Source organism: Olea europaea, unplaced genomic scaffold, assembly GCF_002742605.1.
Source record: "Olea europaea var. sylvestris unplaced genomic scaffold, O_europaea_v1 scaffold2654, whole genome shotgun sequence".
NCBI classification, from domain to species: domain Eukaryota; kingdom Viridiplantae; phylum Streptophyta; class Magnoliopsida; order Lamiales; family Oleaceae; genus Olea; species Olea europaea.
The window spans coordinates 1-13,348 of NW_019244901.1; the positions used below are offsets into that span (position 1 = coordinate 1).

Below are 13,348 nucleotides of genomic sequence, written 5' to 3' on the forward strand. Positions count from 1 at the left end.
ACGAATAAATATTAACTTGACAGAAGGAAACTGGGTGCCGTGGGTGTGTGTTCTTGAAAGAAAAATGAACAACTTAAGGAATTTTTGTGAAATCTTGAGAACAAACATTTTGATATTATTTTGTACTGATATCTATTCTTTTCTAGTTTCTAGTTTCCCCTATTTCTGAAGTCCCATTGATAAGATAAAACTAAACATTGTATGAAAAAGATGATTGAACCAACTTATTTTGTGTCCCCATAAGCCAAAGTAGAGTCCTCTTTGCAAAAGATGGCTGATTTGCTTGAGAATCAAGACTGTTACAGCTTCGGATTTCCTCATCACAGCCCAATTCACTCCCTCCATTCTCCCACCTACTAATATCAATTTCAGATACAGCCCTCCTAGCACCACCACTTCCGCCACCAGCCTTGGCCTCATCCACAGCATTCCAGTGAACTGGAAATCGGAAAGAAAATGCTCGTCTGGATGCCTCAGCAGTGGCTGAATTGGGTTTATACTTCTTTCCCCTTAGCCAAATTTTAGACACTGAAAAACTATCCCTCTTACTTTTTCCGATCACCTTTCTATCATTGCCATCAGAATTTTCAAGATTCCTAAATGCCTCAAAACCATTGAATTCTCTTCTTGAATCACAGCCACATTCAGACATTGCAAGCCTGTGGCCTGGTGTCAATGGCAAAGAAGATTTCTTGCTTGATTGTTTCTTTGTAGATGGAGTCCTAATGGGAACTTGCAGAGATGTATTTCCATCCATTACATAAGCAAAAGATCCCATGGAAAGGCACCTTCTTTCATCAACATTATTATTATTAGTACTACCTTCAATATCAACACCAACATTTCTAAACTTCCCAAGCTTTACTGGAACAACATTTTCTCCTGAACCCACAAATAATTTTTTATTTCCGTCCTCTTTTTCTTGAATCTCACCAGATTTTTCTGCTTGAAGAACCCTACAATCATCACCATAAAGATGACTCAAATGGGAATTCACTCTTGCAACTGAATTTGTAGAACCTAATCCACCCTCTTGAACAATCTCTCTTGAACTTTCACTTCCAGATTCAAGAACAAGGACCGTAGGGGAGCAATCACCATTGGGTGAAAAATCAGGAAGCAAAATTGCTCTACAAAGAGGGCAAGTGGAATGAGACAATAGCCAAGTATCTATGCACTCCATATGAAAGGCATGGCTACATTTAGGCAAAAGCCTAAGCTCATCTTCTGCCACAAATTCACACAAACAAACAGCACAATCAAATGGATCCTTCACACCAATTATGGCCTTGTAATTGAAAATAGGGAGGGTATCAATGAAAGACTGGTCAACACCTGCATCATGTAAGTGAAAAAGTTGCTGCAACTGACCTTGAAGGGCGCTCCCATTTTCTAGTTCATCATCAGAATCTCTATTTGTGGGTTTTATAAGGAATCTAACCAGAAGATGAAGCAAACCAGAAATGAAAAAGATGATGGCAAGTATTATAAAAATCAATAGCACACTTGGGCTTACTTTATTATTCAAACTGATATTACTGCCTGAATGTGAACTGGATAGGAGAGGTGGAGATGGCTGAAAGAGAGATGATGGGTGTTGTAAAGGAGAAAGAGAACTCTTTTCTTCAATTTCAAGAACCCAACCCATTTTTTTAGAATTAAGTTGGAGAAAAATCATCAAGAGTAGAGAATTATACGTCCATCATATGTTGTGAAAATGTCCCGTTCGACTAGAGAACTTCAGAGCAAGTTCAAGTGTGAAACAAATGGAGTGAGATATAAACAGGCTTTATGATAAAGACTCGACGGGTTACTCCATGAATTTTTTACTGGAAAAAGAAAACGTCCAAAGTCAAATTTACAGAGAGGGAGATTAGCTGTAAGAGAAAGTTAATGAGATGCCAGAATCTGATGATTTTGAATCTTCAGCAGATCATCATTATCTTTGGATCTAATTAGCTCAAAACAATAATTATTTCCTTAATAGACGGATACAAAATATTCTAAAGGGCAAAAGATTAGCTCTCTAATGCGCAGTATTGTACCCAACTTGACAATCCTTACTACTATCTGGTATTATATCCTACCTACAAAACAAAACTATAAGATCTCATCAAAGGGTTTTGCTAGAGTGGCGCCCCCAGACCACGTGGCCGTGGATGAATAGCAAAACCACTCATCAAATGCTAGGGTTTCTGGGTTGACTTAAATGAACTCCATTTCATCAACACCAATGCACATTTAAGTCACCTGATTAAAAAATTAATCTTGAGCAGTAAAATATTGAAATTTCATTGAGAAGGAGGACACATCGTTTCACTGTATTTATTATTACAATTCTTTAAGTTTGTCGTTCCACTCTGATAACATCCTTCTTTCAGTGTTTCTGTTCCATTCCTTTTTCTATTCTGACTCCAAGAACACCCCTTCGTGGAAAAGACAAATCACACAAGCCGGAAGTCAAAGCGATGAATTTTGGGAGCTTGAAAAATGGAAGATGACACAAATTGTCATTTTCTAAGCGTCATATCGAGTGTTAGTGCACTGGACCACAAGTCTTGGACGTTAAACAATTTTGTACTTTCTCATGTTGCCTTTGGGCTTACTAGCATTTTGTCTACTTCTATGTGATATCTTCGTATGTATGTATGTTATTTACAGGTTACATTTAATCCATATAATTGTTTCCCATTTTCAAAAATCATTTTTTTCCTCAAGCTCATTTTTTAAATAAGATAACGATTGATAAGGAAAGGTTTAACTAGTCTATGTTCTAGCAATTTAAACAGAACCTTTCAAAGAAGGGTACTCAATTCGAGCAGCAGTTGATCTTCATTGGATATACTAATTCTTCACATTTCATGAAATTTACAAATTTGATCAACTTTTCAACATATTTCATCATTTTTATTAAAATCTACTAAAATTTTGACTTTCAACAAATTCAAACAGAGGCTTTAATGTTTATAAATAAAGGGAAGATTGCAACAGCGATCCTTGACGTTTAAGTTTTTAGCAGATTTCAGTCTAATCTTCAGTTTGAGCATATGAAGGTTCCAAACCTTTGAAAAACTAGAAGATCAATTCATTTAACTTTAGTTGACCAGATAAGTTGATTTTGACCAATTTTAAAATGAGTAAAATGATAATTTTGCCAATCCCATATATAAAATAATAATAATAATATAAACCCACTTTCTTCCCCACACCATCACCCATACCAGTGGCCAACACCGTCGCCCACAGGCCAACCACCACCAGCACCACCCACACAGCACTGGCATCGCTGTTGCCACCCAAACATTAATTGCCAGAAATACCATCAGCTAATCCGATCACCAGTGATGCAGCCAGCCAAACTAAACCATCCATTCTTCAGTGTCAAAGCAAAAACTAGCTCCTCAGTCCCATCTCTTGCCACCAAAATTCTCATCTTCTCTTTTCTTTACACTCCAAAATTCACCCTCTCAGAGAACATTTTTCTACTCCATTTTTGCTGCTTTATATGCTCTCAAAGAACCACTTTTTGCCGCCTGAATTGAAGGAAATCGACATAGGTTCTTTTTATATAGTGTCCAAAATAATATTGTTCGCCTTTTTCCATTCTTAGTCACTATTGGAAACTCCCAATTCGACAATGTTGCTATTATGCAAGATTAGAAAAAGATTAGCCCCCAGTTCATTTGGTGGAGGGAGGGATTTTGAGGTCAAAGATCTGTTGAGTGCGCTAGAGAGGTTGGAAATGGTATTGGGTTTAGTTCATTTAGGTTAGTTTCCTGATTATTTGAAGGGTTCGATTCAAATTGTATGTGAGATAGGGTGTATTGATATGGGAAGAGATGAAGAGATGGAGGGTGATGCTATAAAAAATCATACATATTGATTTTTGAGCTTGATGATTGAAAATGAGCACAAACAAGATCTTCCAGTACTTGAAACAAAGGTGTCGAGATATGTCATCATCGCCCCTCCGATACTTAAGTTAGAGAGAGAATATACGCGTGGGGCTATAAACTGAAAAATTATGTAAAAAAATACCTGAATAATAAATTGAGATTGTGTATTTATAGAAGTAGGCAGTCTACTCCTAGTAGGTTTAGGTTACCCAAATCATTAAGAGTCTTACCGTGTTTAGGAGTTGTAACTTGATAGATATTGTATAAATGATGTTTGGATAAAGGTCAAACTCCAGTAGTAGAGCCCTATGAGGATGGGACAAAAGAGATATAACAGAATATGTTCGTAAGTTTCTCTCCATCTGTTATTTGCTATTTTCTGCTATTGTTGTTTGTTGTTGACGTTGTTGTTAGCTATCTATATAAAAATTAATAACCAATGAATCCATTTTCCGTTGCATAATAATATTTAGAGTTGCATATACTCTTAAAGACGAGACTTGTGTATTTCGTAATATTGTCTTCAAAAAGTTCCTTCTTGCTTAGACCACATTGGTAAAGGCTAGACACATTACAATTTTAATAAGCTGAGCAGTGGTAAGAAAATTGAGATTAAATAATTTGTCGAAAACTGAAATCAAGTTGAAATACCATATATACTCCATCTTAAACCCTTTAAATTATGTCTGCAAAAATTTTATTTTGCCTTTGTTTTCCATGGACAAGTTGACCGTTAAATATGGAACTATATGCAGCATCGGCATGCTATGAATATAACGACCAAGGCACAATGATAGCAGCAGCTAATCCTTCATTGTTCAACAATAAGGCAGCTTGTGGAAAAAGTTACAAAGTGAAGTGCACTGGAGCCATTAACCAAGGACCAAATCCATGCCGAGGAGGAACAATAACTGTAAAAATTGTAGATCTTTGTCCGGGATGCGGAAAAAACCAACTTGATCTCTCTCAACCGGCTTTTTCAATGATTGCTAATCCTGATGCTGGAAGAATCCGAATTCACTATACCAAGTATAATCAATCCTTCTATTTTTCATTTCTATTTTATTAATGATTTTTTTTTTCTTTACCAATTTTTGGAGACATTTTTAATCTCTTGTTTCCTTGTGATTTGCAGGGTTTGAGGCAACTTTGGGAGATAAAAGGATTTCAAAGTTATTCAGAATAAGCTTTTTAGCATGTTTAATGCTAATATATAAATATGTAAAACACTATACAGCTAGTTGAATAAAAGACATCGGGTAGAAATCATATATTGATTTCTATCATAATAACAAAACTAAGGATGTAATGTGAATTTCACTTATCTTGTGATGTCTTCTTTGTCGAAATGAAACTTTGAAGTCCTAGTAATGTAACATGTTATTATTGTTATCTAATCTTTAAATTCGATGCTAATGCAGCCAGGAGCAAAAAAGTAAATTAATTAATTAATTAAGAGAATGAATAACATAATCAAATATTCATAGATGAAGAATGTCAAATACTTTACAGTCGAGTCATTGATTCGTTCACGAATGTTGAGACTTTATCGTTCTTGATCAACAAATCATTGATTCCATAGAATAACGACTTTGATCACAAGAATTGAAATCTCCCACTTTTAATATTTTTATTCAATAAACAACCAATTGTCAATGAACCCTAAAAAAGGAAAATAATTAGCTCCAGGTTAATCTTCTCAACAAAGCCAAACTCTAGAAAGATTAATCTAAACAAATCTCATACTGATCTAAATATAAAAATATTTATCGTTATATAAGTGTCTGCATGAATTACTACTCAAGGGCTTTAGTCCATGAGCTCTGCTCAATTACTCATTTTCTACATGAAAAAATGTTATTATTTATTCAATTCAAATTCAATCTAATCGTTTCAAAGATGTTGGAAGATATATTAGCCAGTGAGATGAAAAGTTAAGAAATAAAATTAAAGAGTTTGAGATTTGAACTTTAAGTTTTAGGATTACATGGACTATTCTAAATATTGCAGAATATACATACAAGTACTAGTAGTTGAATAAGAGACCTCAAAAAAGATATGATTTTAGTATTCTGTCAAGTACAATATGTGAGAATTGCCAATCAAAATGCGTTCGCCATTGCTTGAATTGAAATTGATTCGTTTTGTTATATAGATTCTTTAGAGATTTATGGAGGATTGTGACTGGTAGGATTGGACGATATCGGAGTTTTGTTAACGTATTAATTACGGTTTAGGGAGATTTTACTTTATTTTAGTATACTTCTTTGTGTGTGTGTGTGTGTGTGTGTGTGTGTGTGTGTGTGTGTGTGTGTGTGTGTGTGTGTGTGTGTGTGTGAGAGAGAGAGAGAGAGAGAGAGAGAGAGAGAGAGAATCTAATTTTCTTATTATAAAATGAGTTTTCAAAAATAGATATACGACTGGGCCGAACCGAACGCGACAGTTCTTCTCAAATTAAATACCCGAACATGTATCTGAATTGAGAACCAACGGGTACTGTTTGATTTTGGTTCTATACCAAGAACCGAATCTTCCTAATTTTTTTTTTTATATTGAATAAATCAAATTATTTTAAAATGTTCTAAACAAATTAATTAATTAGGTGAATGATTGTTACTCCATCTTCCAAGCCCTAGCCTAACTAGCTTGATCCAACCCAACCAATTTCTAAATCTAATTTTTTGGCCCAATTATTTGTTTCATTTCTAATTTTTTTAATTTTTAGCCCAAGTGTCCAACATCAAACCCTCTTTATTCTTCCATTTTTAGTTTATTTATGTTGGTTAATTGTGCTTTTTCAATTTTTTTCTGTAGAGATTCTTCGTATGGCATGTCAAGCAATTGATAATTAAATCAAATAGTTGATAAGTATTAGTAATACTTAAAAATATTTTACCTCTATCACTTCTAATTCAAGGTTTTATTATTATTATTATTATTATTATTATTATTATTATTATTATTATTATTATTATTATTATTATTAATGTAGACTTGAAGGCTGAAGCAAATGAATTATTGATATGGATCGCCAATATTTTAGTATTAGTATCTACTTTTTGATATTTGTATATGTTGGTAAATTAATCTTATTGAACAACTTGTTATTTATATGTTTTTTAATTGGACTTCATTAATTTGGAAAAACTATAATTGAATATGTTATTAGTTGTATTTATGTAGTGTTGTTGTAAATGTTAAAAATTATAATTATAGTACGAAACCGAACAAAATCGGATTGAATCGAACCAAACCCGAACCGAACAGTTTTACTTACTAAATACTTGAAATTTTCGGTTCGGTTCGATTCTAAAGAGAACCGTAGAATCGAACCAAATTGTGTCCAGTCCTAAATAGATATGTTGTGAGCCCAATAACATTTTTCTTAGGCAATGGACTTTTGCGATCTAAATTTTCCAAAGTAGGGCAGCCCCAACTTTAAAGGTGGACCAAGCTGGGGTATTGGTATCAAATGTTCAGGTATGAAATGGCCCGAACAGGCATTTTTAAATTTTATTTATTTTGAAAAATCAACACTAAAAAAATCACGTTCGACCCAGCTGGCCAGGCCTCGCATTTTCCATACGAACTTGCCCTACCCGTCATATTGAACCGCCTTAGAAGCCAATCGGATGACTATGCACCTTGACACTTGATTGATTTGTATATCATAACTTATGCATTCAATTTTCTTATTAGAAAGTAGTCACGATTACTTAAGAGTCACCTCAAGCTTTTGACAGCTTTACACCTTGACACATGATTGATTCATATATCAAACTAATCGCAATTTAAGCATTCAATTTTTTCATTAGAAAGCAGTTCATTTCAAGCTTATAAATGCTTAACAAATTCAAGATAATGATAATAACCATTACAACCAAGTATTTGGTGGCATGTCAAACTTTCATTTACTGAAATTTCATAGAGATCTTGATATGTATATATATCAATATTCTTGACTTCATATTGAAAATTCAAGAAATCCCAATTTCCATATTAGTGAAAATATCCTCATTACCAAGCAAGGAAGAAATCTCTAATATTAGATGTGACAAATTTGAAAAACCACATTCAAACAATTCATGATGGTTATCTTTTATCTATAGACAATATTATTCGAGATCAAAAAACGAAATTTGGAATTAGAAGGCACAAATAAATTTTTTTGTAAGATAGAGATAATAGATAAATCTAATGAACGGCCGCAAATAGAGTTATAGATGTTGACTAATAGAGGAAGTATTAGAGTATTTTCAAAAGACTCTATTTATAAAGAGTATTTTTATTTTTCGAGAGTAATTTTTTATCTATATAAATGCTCCAACAATACTTACAATTTTGACGTTTCATTTTGTTTTTTCAAGAAAATTTATTTATTTCTCCTCTTTTATTTTCTTTAATATATCAATAATCAATCAATCCAAATATGATCTAAATCATTTAAAAATTAGAATATTCAAATTCGTCAACTTATTAAATGCATTCATTTTAAAGTTGGGGTAATCAAACTCACGTTCAATTTAATATATTTTTCTTACATACTATTTTAATATAACAACTGATAGCAGCCTTCAACTGTTTCGTGACCATATTAAAGTTATGTAAATGCATTCAATTAAATGCAACAGCTTGTGACAGTTAATATACTTGGAAGAGTGTTGTCATTTTCTATACTTCCCTTACCTAAAATTCAGATTTTAAATTTTGAAAAAGAAAATGGTGTAGTATGTAATTATAAGTATTGAATTTAACTTCTTTGAAATGTGTGTTTATGATTGAAATTTTTCTTATGATATTCCTTGTCTTCGCAAGTAGACATCGCACAAATATTATATGCACCAGCATATACAGTAAATAAAGGGTTATCGATTGCCCCCAGGGCACATCTCCAAGTGGTAAAAGGGGAGAGTGGAGAAATTCAGCTTTGCTTGAGGCTGCCGCGTCAAGGGTTCGAATCCTGAAATATGGATTTGGCTCTTGGGTAAGTGTAAATGTACAAGTTGCCTTCCACTCTATACCCTTGGAGGCACAACCTGCGATTTACCTCCCTCACAATACTCCAGGGCAGGGGCGGTGGGAGACCCTCAAGGTTGGGGTTCAACCTTTGATAAAGGGTTATCGATTTGTATAGTTGACATTCACTGGCATTAGTTATGACTTGTGATTGGCCTTGACTGAAAAAATTTCTTGTGGCATGAAGATCATGAAATACAGCGCTGTTTGATCCTTGTTTGACACGAATTAATGTATCTTCACGAGCACTCGTTGCACAAGTATACGAATAAATATTAACTTGACAGAAGGAAACTGGGTGCCGTGGGTGTGTGTTCTTGAAAGAAAAATGAACAACTTAAGGAATTTTTGTGAAATCTTGAGAACAAACATTTTGATATTATTTTGTACTGATATCTATTCTTTTCTAGTTTCTAGTTTCCCCTATTTCTGAAGTCCCATTGATAAGATAAAACTAAACATTGTATGAAAAAGATGATTGAACCAACTTATTTTGTGTCCCCATAAGCCAAAGTAGAGTCCTCTTTGCAAAAGATGGCTGATTTGCTTGAGAATCAAGACTGTTACAGCTTCGGATTTCCTCATCACAGCCCAATTCACTCCCTCCATTCTCCCACCTACTAATATCAATTTCAGATACAGCCCTCCTAGCACCACCACTTCCGCCACCAGCCTTGGCCTCATCCACAGCATTCCAGTGAACTGGAAATCGGAAAGAAAATGCTCGTCTGGATGCCTCAGCAGTGGCTGAATTGGGTTTATACTTCTTTCCCCTTATCCAAATTTTAGACACTGAAAAACTATCCCTCTTACTTTTTCCGATCACCTTTCTATCATTGCCATCAGAATTTTCAAGATTCCTAAATGCCTCAAAACCATTGAATTCTCTTCTTGAATCACAGCCACATTCAGACATTGCAAGCCTGTGGCCTGGTGTCAATGGCAAAGAAGATTTCTTGCTTGATTGTTTCTTTGTAGATGGAGTCCTAATGGGAACTTGCAGAGATGTATTTCCATCCATTACATAAGCAAAAGATCCCATGGAAAGGCACCTTCTTTCATCAACATTATTATTATTAGTACTACCTTCAATATCAACACCAACATTTCTAAACTTCCCAAGCTTTACTGGAACAACATTTTCTCCTGAACCCACAAATAATTTTTTATTTCCGTCCTCTTTTTCTTGAATCTCACCAGATTTTTCTGCTTGAAGAACCCTACAATCATCACCATAAAGATGACTCAAATGGGAATTCACTCTTGCAACTGAATTTGTAGAACCTAATCCACCCTCTTGAACAATCTCTCTTGAACTTTCACTTCCAGATTCAAGAACAAGGACCGTAGGGGAGCAATCACCATTGGGTGAAAAATCAGGAAGCAAAATTGCTCTACAAAGAGGGCAAGTGGAATGAGACAATAGCCAAGTATCTATGCACTCCATATGAAAGGCATGGCTACATTTAGGCAAAAGCCTAAGCTCATCTTCTGCCACAAATTCACACAAACAAACAGCACAATCAAATGGATCCTTCACACCAATTATGGCCTTGTAATTGAAAATAGGGAGGGTATCAATGAAAGACTGGTCAACACCTGCATCATGTAAGTGAAAAAGTTGCTGCAACTGACCTTGAAGGGCGCTCCCATTTTCTAGTTCATCATCAGAATCTCTATTTGTGGGTTTTATAAGGAATCTAACCAGAAGATGAAGCAAACCAGAAATGAAAAAGATGATGGCAAGTATTATAAAAATCAATAGCACACTTGGGCTTACTTTATTATTCAAACTGATATTACTGCCTGAATGTGAACTGGATAGGAGAGGTGGAGATGGCTGAAAGAGAGATGATGGGTGTTGTAAAGGAGAAAGAGAACTCTTTTCTTCAATTTCAAGAACCCAACCCATTTTTTTAGAATTAAGTTGGAGAAAAATCATCAAGAGTAGAGAATTATACGTCCATCATATGTTGTGAAAATGTCCCGTTCGACTAGAGAACTTCAGAGCAAGTTCAAGTGTGAAACAAATGGAGTGAGATATAAACAGGCTTTATGATAAAGACTCGACGGGTTACTCCATGAATTTTTTACTGGAAAAAGAAAACGTCCAAAGTCAAATTTACAGAGAGGGAGATTAGCTGTAAGAGAAAGTTAATGAGATGCCAGAATCTGATGATTTTGAATCTTCAGCAGATCATCATTATCTTTGGATCTAATTAGCTCAAAACAATAATTATTTCCTTAATAGACGGATACAAAATATTCTAAAGGGCAAAAGATTAGCTCTCTAATGCGCAGTATTGTACCCAACTTGACAATCCTTACTACTATCTGGTATTATATCCTACCTACAAAACAAAACTATAAGATCTCATCAAAGGGTTTTGCTAGAGTGGCGCCCCCAGACCACGTGGCCGTGGATGAATAGCAAAACCACTCATCAAATGCTAGGGTTTCTGGGTTGACTTAAATGAACTCCATTTCATCAACACCAATGCACATTTAAGTCACCTGATTAAAAAATTAATCTTGAGCAGTAAAATATTGAAATTTCATTGAGAAGGAGGACACATCGTTTCACTGTATTTATTATTACAATTCTTTAAGTTTGTCGTTCCACTCTGATAACATCCTTCTTTCAGTGTTTCTGTTCCATTCCTTTTTCTATTCTGACTCCAAGAACACCCCTTCGTGGAAAAGACAAATCACACAAGCCGGAAGTCAAAGCGATGAATTTTGGGAGCTTGAAAAATGGAAGATGACACAAATTGTCATTTTCTAAGCGTCATATCGAGTGTTAGTGCACTGGACCACAAGTCTTGGACGTTAAACAATTTTGTACTTTCTCATGTTGCCTTTGGGCTTACTAGCATTTTGTCTACTTCTATGTGATATCTTCGTATGTATGTATGTTATTTACAGGTTACATTTAATCCATATAATTGTTTCCCATTTTCAAAAATCATTTTTTTCCTAAAGCTCATTTTTTAAATAAGATAACGATTGATAAGGAAAGGTTTAACTAGTCTATGTTCTAGCAATTTAAACAGAACCTTTCAAAGAAGGGTACTCAATTCGAGCAGCAGTTGATCTTCATTGGATATACTAATTCTTCACATTTCATGAAATTTACAAATTTGATCAACTTTTCAACATATTTCATCATTTTTATTAAAATCTACTAAAATTTTGACTTTCAACAAATTCAAACAGAGGCTTTAATGTTTATAAATAAAGGGAAGATTGCAACAGCGATCCTTGACGTTTAAGTTTTTAGCAGATTTCAGTCTAATCTTCAGTTTGAGCATATGAAGGTTCCAAACCTTTGAAAAACTAGAAGATCAATTCATTTAACTTTAGTTGACCAGATAAGTTGATTTTGACCAATTTTAAAATGAGTAAAATGATAATTTTGCCAATCCCATATATAAAATAATAATAATAATATAAACCCACTTTCTTCCCCACACCATCACCCATACCAGTGGCCAACACCGTCGCCCACAGGCCAACCACCACCAGCACCACCCACACAGCACTGGCATCGCTGTTGCCACCCAAACATTAATTGCCAGAAATACCATCAGCTAATCCGATCACCAGTGATGCAGCCAGCCAAACTAAACCATCCATTCTTCAGTGTCAAAGCAAAAACTAGCTCCTCAGTCCCATCTCTTGCCACCAAAATTCTCATCTTCTCTTTTCTTTACACTCCAAAATTCACCCTCTCAGAGAACATTTTTCTACTCCATTTTTGCTGCTTTATATGCTCTCAAAGAACCACTTTTTGCCGCCTGAATTGAAGGAAATCGACATAGGTTCTTTTTATATAGTGTCCAAAATAATATTGTTCGCCTTTTTCCATTCTTAGTCACTATTGGAAACTCCCAATTCGACAATGTTGCTATTATGCAAGATTAGAAAAAGATTAGCCCCCAGTTCATTTGGTGGAGGGAGGGATTTTGAGGTCAAAGATCTGTTGAGTGCGCTAGAGAGGTTGGAAATGGTATTGGGTTTAGTTCATTTAGGTTAGTTTCCTGATTATTTGAAGGGTTCGATTCAAATTGTATGTGAGATAGGGTGTATTGATATGGGAAGAGATGAAGAGATGGAGGGTGATGCTATAAAAAATCATACATATTGATTTTTGAGCTTGATGATTGAAAATGAGCACAAACAAGATCTTCCAGTACTTGAAACAAAGGTGTCGAGATATGTCATCATCGCCCCTCCGATACTTAAGTTAGAGAGAGAATATACGCGTGGGGCTATAAACTGAAAAATTATGTAAAAAAATACCTGAATAATAAATTGAGATTGTGTATTTATAGAAGTAGGCAGTCTACTCCTAGTAGGTTTAGGTTACCCAAATCATTAAGAGTCTTACCGTGTTTAGGAGTTGTAACTTGATAGATATTGTATAAATGAGAATA

At 34.7% G+C, this 13,348-nt stretch overlaps 3 protein-coding genes across 5 annotated transcripts; 1 reads left to right on the plus strand and 2 right to left on the minus strand.

Annotated features, from left to right (window-relative positions):
• Positions 1–92: 92 nt before the first annotated feature.
• Positions 93–2,027, minus strand: LOC111383292 (RING-H2 finger protein ATL13-like). Of its 2 annotated transcripts, XM_023007373.1 has the most exons (2): positions 1,372–2,027; positions 93–1,227 (listed from the first exon to the last, which is right to left on the minus strand). In XM_023007373.1, the coding sequence occupies exons 1-2, from the start codon at positions 1,676–1,678 to the stop codon at positions 191–193; spliced, it is 1,344 nt and encodes a 447-aa protein (XP_022863141.1). In that variant the 5' UTR covers positions 1,679–2,027; the 3' UTR covers positions 93–190. The 2 variants fall into 2 exon arrangements, with proteins under 2 accessions (XP_022863141.1, XP_022863139.1); XM_023007371.1 differs by having other exon boundaries at positions 93–2,026.
• A 2,208-nt stretch (positions 2,028–4,235) lies between these two features.
• LOC111383294 (EG45-like domain containing protein) lies at positions 4,236–5,312 on the plus strand. Its single transcript, XM_023007375.1, has 3 exons — positions 4,236–4,242; positions 4,652–4,925; positions 5,032–5,312. Exons 2-3 carry the CDS (start codon positions 4,687–4,689, stop codon positions 5,036–5,038), a joined length of 246 nt encoding a protein of 81 aa, XP_022863143.1. The 5' UTR covers positions 4,236–4,242; positions 4,652–4,686; the 3' UTR covers positions 5,039–5,312.
• A 3,917-nt stretch (positions 5,313–9,229) lies between these two features.
• On the minus strand, positions 9,230–11,204 carry LOC111383291 (RING-H2 finger protein ATL13-like). Of its 2 annotated transcripts, XM_023007370.1 has the most exons (2): positions 10,548–11,204; positions 9,230–10,403 (listed from the first exon to the last, which is right to left on the minus strand). In XM_023007370.1, the coding sequence occupies exons 1-2, from the start codon at positions 10,852–10,854 to the stop codon at positions 9,367–9,369; spliced, it is 1,344 nt and encodes a 447-aa protein (XP_022863138.1). In that variant the 5' UTR covers positions 10,855–11,204; the 3' UTR covers positions 9,230–9,366. The 2 variants fall into 2 exon arrangements, with proteins under 2 accessions (XP_022863138.1, XP_022863137.1); XM_023007369.1 differs by having other exon boundaries at positions 9,230–11,203.
• Positions 11,205–13,348: the final 2,144 nt, after the last annotated feature.

What these genes read in the sequence shown, in the direction of transcription:
- LOC111383292 (XM_023007371.1), bottom strand. Translation starts at nt 1,678, where the DNA reads ATGATTTTTCTCCAACTTAATTCTAAAAAAATGGGTTGGGTTCTTGAA.
- LOC111383294 (XM_023007375.1), top strand. Translation starts at nt 4,687, where the DNA reads ATGATAGCAGCAGCTAATCCTTCATTGTTCAACAATAAGGCAGCTTGT.
- LOC111383291 (XM_023007369.1), bottom strand. Translation starts at nt 10,854, where the DNA reads ATGATTTTTCTCCAACTTAATTCTAAAAAAATGGGTTGGGTTCTTGAA.